The 6000-nt window shown below is 39.0% G+C and overlaps 1 protein-coding gene across 1 annotated transcript in view; it reads right to left on the bottom strand.

The window, feature by feature from the left end:
* Nucleotides 1–647: 647 nt before the first annotated feature.
* eve1 (even-skipped-like1) overlaps nt 648–6000 on the bottom strand; it is a 28615-nt gene continuing 23262 nt past the window's right edge. Inside the window, exon 4 of the mRNA XM_067477700.1 lies at nt 648–4244. Within this exon, the coding sequence (XP_067333801.1) occupies nt 3768–4244 (477 nt within the window). The 3' untranslated portion in view covers nt 648–3767. The remainder of the gene's footprint in view (nt 4245–6000) is intronic.

The raw sequence follows: 6000 nt of genomic DNA, 5'->3' as shown, positions 1-6000 counted from the left end.
TTACATAGGCCCAAAGCTTGATTTACAGTATAGGCTACAGAAGTGACTTACGCCACTGTGAGCACAATCCATGTGTGCTGCTGTGTCTGTGCTTGTTTTGTTGGTGTTCCACAAACCATAGATACTGAATGGATCGTGTTGGATTTAATAGATGTTGAACAGTAGCTACTTTTACTGAAATGAGTACAAGGCAGAAAAAGGGAAAAAGTAAAAACTCCATGCTACCACTACACTGAAGTCAAGAAGACGTTGCCTCAATGTGTAGCTACAATTCTGGGGAGTTGCCCATCAGGCTACAGCATAGTACTGGGCAGGGTTTGCGGCAACACAGTAGCCTATGTAAGACCTACAGTGTACCCAAAGCCGATGCTCATCTGAGCCCAAAAAAAGTGTAGGTGGATTTAGACAGCAGGACATTTCATCTATCCATCTTCTATCTTAGCATGAAACCTCTAAAATTCTTTAATTTGGGATTTCATACAAATAAAATGTCTGCTTTTTCTTGTATCTGATTATATACCCACACTCCTGTTTCTGTACAGTTCTATATTAGAAAATACAGACAAACATGAACTGTGTCAGATCTTTATTAGATAATTTCATATCTTATCAAAAAGTGTACAATGTACAATTCATTCATTCACGGGTTAACACAGTGAAATATTATCTTCCTTCTTTTGTTAGTGTTAGTGCAAATAGTGTCAGTTCAGCTTCAGTCATTACACATTATAGAAAAAAAATGAACAAATATTTCCCCTTAAACCATCAATGTAAAGACAGAGCAATAGTACCATCACTGAACATCGGTTTTGAGTAACCGTGTCACCTCTTAGCTCTCAGGTTGCAGCCTGGTCTTTGCAGATGTGTGTTTTGTATTTGAGGCTCTGGGTGTGGTGTCAGCAGGCAAGACAATGCTCGTCTCTGTTCTGAGTTTTATGGCTGAGGAACTTAATAGGGGTTTACTTAACAACTGGTTTGATGTCAGAGCAAAGGTCAACAAATTGAAAAAAAAAAACTGAACATCATACAAACACATTGTGTTAGGCCTTTAAGTAAGTGTTCTGAAAACATTTTATAGCTCAATCACATATCAGGATTATTGTACAGTAAGTGAGGACATAAATGCATCTTTAAAAGGGACATTAGAGGCATTGCCTTTTGATTCGGAACATAATGAATTTCATAATCGCAAGTTAACAACCAGTTTATAGTCCAATATTTGAGATCTTTGGTTTTACTTTCTTTCTGAGAATAAAGAGAAGATATGAACCTTGTGCCTGCATGTCTTTTAACATATAAAAAGCAAAGCGTAACAACAGTAGTGTACTGTTTTACAGTGTTTATGTGCTGAACTTTTGCTTAGTCGATCTCTACCTCCAGCTCTGTACCGAGACATGGTCTTTTCATCTCACTTTCAGATGGAAAGTCATTAAGCAAATTGCCCTCAATATAACATTATCATTTTAAGTAGATAATCTCATTAAAAAATATGTTTCTATACAACTAAACTGCAATCACAAATACATTTTTATAGGGAACGTAGCTGCAGTTGGATTACATTTTCTTGTCAACATAATAAGAACAATGTGTAGTAAATTTATGTCAATGGCAAGTTGCTTTTGAAACCAAATATATAATTAAAATGGTCTCTGACAATATTTTGTTAATCCTGTCTTTTATGATAATAGGTACGTACAGCACTTTGTCAAGATTAGGGAAAAATTGTGGACTGGCTTGATAGAAAAAAATGAAAAATGGTGACTTCAGGCATAATGTTGCTGATTGATTTTTAAACAAAACCACAATCATTCTCTAACCTAAACCCTAAAGTTCTATTGTTTCCCAAACCTAACCACACACAAAACTGAAACTATAACCTCAGGCTGCATTGTTTTGCATGTTTCCTATAGAACTTATTTTTATTGTAGCAGTTTAGTTGTATTGCAATACAACTTTTAGGAGACTGGTTTGTTTGAGAGTAGCATAAGGTAAAATGTGTTGTCTAGCATGTTTCATGCCTTTATTCCTGTGAATAAATATATTTGAATGATACAAAGACTGAAATTCCTCCTGCCATGACCAGCAGTTTAATATGTTCTTAAAGGTAATGTAAACAGCTATGAAACTTTCTTAACCTGAGGGACAGCAAATTTGAAAATACATAAAGTCAAAGCAGTAGTCAGTAGTGTTACAACAGACAGCAATTAAAGCCCTAACAGCCCCCAAACTAGGAAATGTACATTTAAAGGCCTCATTTAGTGTAATTGTGCTTGTACAGCCACTTAAAGCTTTGAGTTGCTTTTTCTTAGTTAAAATATCTAGAAAAATAGTAATGGTGCCACAAACTACCATGTACATACTTGTTGGATTGCGTGTGTCTTGCCACCATATCCCAGTGGGGACTCTTGCTAATGTCAAAGCCCACGTGTAATGGTCTCAAGAACAACAATGCCCGTAGTGAAAATGACGAACTCGGCATAGACAATTGAAGGATTTAGAAGGCGTTTGGTTTACATTAAAGTGCGGAAATGCTCCAATTGCTTTCAATCTGAAGAGCTTACCACCAGATGTTAGTATGGAAATGGAGTCAAAGGCAGTGAATCAGAAAAGGAGACAAAGATAGTTTTCCTTCAAGGAAACATGACCAAATGGGGACATTCTTTTAAATGTCTGAAAATGATCCTGGTATTTCCCAGGATTTCCTGCCAACATGTATAATCTTTTTAAAAACAAATAACTGCACCAGTGTGTGAATGTACTGTTGACTACTGTGAGTATGGAAAACGATTCCTCTTCAAACTGCAGTTAAGGTGAATAGTCTGGAAGATTGTTCATATTGGAATTCTGCAAATAGCAATTTACACCCACTGCCATTATTTAGTGCGAGTGCAGAAGCAGTGTGTTCCATATGTAGAGTAGTGGGAAATAAGACAGTGGAGGTTGGTGAATGGACATGTAGTGAGTCAGACTTAGGAGACATGAATCCTCAACTTACTAATCTGGTGGTACTCCAGTGATTTTAAACAGTAAAGCTTGGGTTGCAAACTAGGTATATGGAGTTTCACAGACATAGTAATTTCACAGACAAGTTGCATTATGGGAAAAATAGGATCTAGTGGAGCTTGTCTGTCAAAGACTTGAAAGTCAGAATGTCATAACAATTGCTGCTGCTGCTGCTGCTGCAGTGACAGCTGGGGATAGGCTCCAGCTCCCTGTGGCCCTGAACATAATAAGCTGTTTCAGATAATGTATGTATTAATGAACAATTTTCTGATATTTTATATCCCTAAAACTTCATCAAGTAATTAAGGAAATTAAGAAAGACAGAATTAAACCCACCATGGAATAAAGGAAAATTGTCTTTCTTATTAAAATGTAAAGCTCAACTCTTCCTTTGTGTTTGACATGTGTTGTAGTTGTCTAAGTTATAGTTTCTATACCATAACCCTAATCTTTTTCTAACATAAGTCATACTGTAGTTAATATGCCGAGACACTCTGAACTTATCAAAATAATAAGCTTGTCAACACACTGAAAATGTTTGTCATCTAATAAGGCCTCCGGATAGCAGTGTGATAGGATTTCAAGTATTTTTAGTAAGACCTTTGATTTGCATCTTTCCAGTTCCTGCTTTAAGGTGCTTGTGAGTCATGTGTTTTATTTAGAGGTACACAGTCACACTAAAACTATACTGCTATGAACTTGCAGCACTGGATTTTACAGTAGTTTGACAACCTTGTAGATCATGACATAGCTTCTGTCTGGATTTACACTATCTCCTCTCTTCGTTCTAAACTGGCAGACTGGATGCTGGTCTTAGGACTACGAGGACGGCTGAGGCCCAGTGCTTCCCCTCTGGCTTTGAGAAGATATTCGGACCCCCAGTGCAGACAAAGAGGACAGGGGCAAGAAGCTGGATGGTGTATGATGCTGGAGGAGGGGTAGAGGGCTGCTGTTGTTGCTGGCAGCCCCCCTGGCCTGTTGTGGTACTGGGAGAGGCGGAGTGTATCCAGAGGTCCCATGGGTACGCTGTAAGGACTGTGAGCTGAGGATGCTGGTGAGGGAAGTGCCAGGGGGGGATAGTGGGGGAGGGGGAGGTGAGGCGGCATGAAGGGGTATGGCAAGGTGGAAGAAGTAGAAGCACGTCCCATCAAGAATGCACCGAGGGGGTCCACTAGAGGGTGTGGCCAGGGCAATGAGTGTCTCTGACGTTTATCCTTCATCCTCCTGTTCTGGAACCACACCTGGAGAGAGGGAAGGACAGAGGTAAGAAGACAGGAGAGATCTTTTTCCTCTCAAGTGGTTCACATCTATGTCCCAGAGATGTGTACAAAAACACAGAGGAGACAGCAACAGGGATAAAGGTCACTGCTGAATTAAGGAAGTTTCAATTTGGTTGGATATTAATGGAAAAGCTTCTTTTCAAGGCCCAACCATTTTATTTATTATGATGTTGTCGTGTGCACATGGCTCACATTTCAGTTCATTGTGTGCAAGCATGTCAGTTTACACTTGCAATGATGTTCTCATCAGAGCTAGATACATGTCACCGACAAAGTTAAATGTGGACCAATAAAAAAGTTCAGATTTGACAAAAATTTACATTTTAGCACTAAGGAGCAGCTGTGGCTCAATTGGGTGAACAGTTATTGTACCATAATAGTCAAACTTGGAGTCAAACCACTGACAACTTTCTGCTGGCCACATGTCACATGGACAAGACACTGAGCCCTGGACCATAAGCGCCTTAAATGTCACCATTTGCACATTGACAGCTAGGATTGGCACCAGTACCTCACAACCTTTAATAAAACACACTGTTTACAAATGAAGTAACTATGGCTTCTAAAGATTCAGCACACGAAACAAAAGCACTGGAGAATCGAAACTTACAATTGTATGAGCATTAAGTACAGTTACCTATCCCCAACATTTCCTTGACTTAAACATGTTGAAAATCTTAGGATAGATCTTAGAAGAGCTCTGCATGCAAGACAGCCCAGGTACTTTGCAGAACAAGAATACTTTTGCAAAGATGAGTGGGAGGAATCCTGAAAGAGAAGAACTGAAAATTGTATAAAAATAGTGGAGCTAGCACATGTACCACTCTCAGTTTTATGCTTGTAATATTTTATTCCTGCATATTGTCCACACTGCTGAGAACTGATGATTTATTTGAATGTGTGTGATTTTATTTAATTTACATATTTTTTGATGGGGGTAAATTAAGTTGTTAGATTTACTAGATTTTCTCTTGGAAACAAGACTATCTTCTGCTGCATGGGACACTATAAAAGGAGACTGGGATCAACATATAAAATATAAGTAATAAAGTGGACGTGGTGTTTCTTTATAACCATAATAGTTATAGAGAGATTTTGATTTAATTTTGATGATGATTTGATGATTGTTGATGAACTGACAACTAATGAAAACACCAAATTTAGCATCTAAGAAAATTTGAATATTACTTAAGGATTTTTAGAAATCTTGGACAACTGAAAAGTATGAACATGAAAAGTATGAGCATGTACATCACTCAATACTTATTTGGGCTCCTTTTGCCTGAATTACTGCAGCAATGCAGCCCTGGCATGGAGCTGATCAGTCTGTGGCACTGCCCAGGTTGCTCTGATGGTGGCCTTCAGCTCCACTGCATTGTTGGGTCATATCGCATCTTCCTCTTCACAATGCCCCATAGGTTTTCTATGGGGTTAAGGTCAGGCGGGTTTGCTGGCCAATCAAGAACAGGGATACCATGGTCCCTAAACCAGGTACTGCTAGATTTGGCACTGTGTGCAGGAAAATGAAATCTGCGTCTCCATAAAGTTGGCAGCAGCAGGAAGCATGAACTGCTCTAAAACGTCCTGGTATACAGCTGCTCTGAACTTGGACCTCAGAAAAGACAGTGGAACCATCACTCAAACCATCACTGACTGTGGAAACTATACACTGGACCTCAAGCAACATGGATTCTGTGCCTTTACTCTCTTCCTCCAG

This window comes from Channa argus, chromosome 15 (assembly GCF_033026475.1).
Source record: "Channa argus isolate prfri chromosome 15, Channa argus male v1.0, whole genome shotgun sequence".
Lineage (NCBI taxonomy): Eukaryota > Metazoa > Chordata > Actinopteri > Anabantiformes > Channidae > Channa > Channa argus.
The sequence above is the reverse complement of the archived record's forward strand: the minus strand, read 5'-3'. Positions and strand labels throughout refer to the sequence as shown.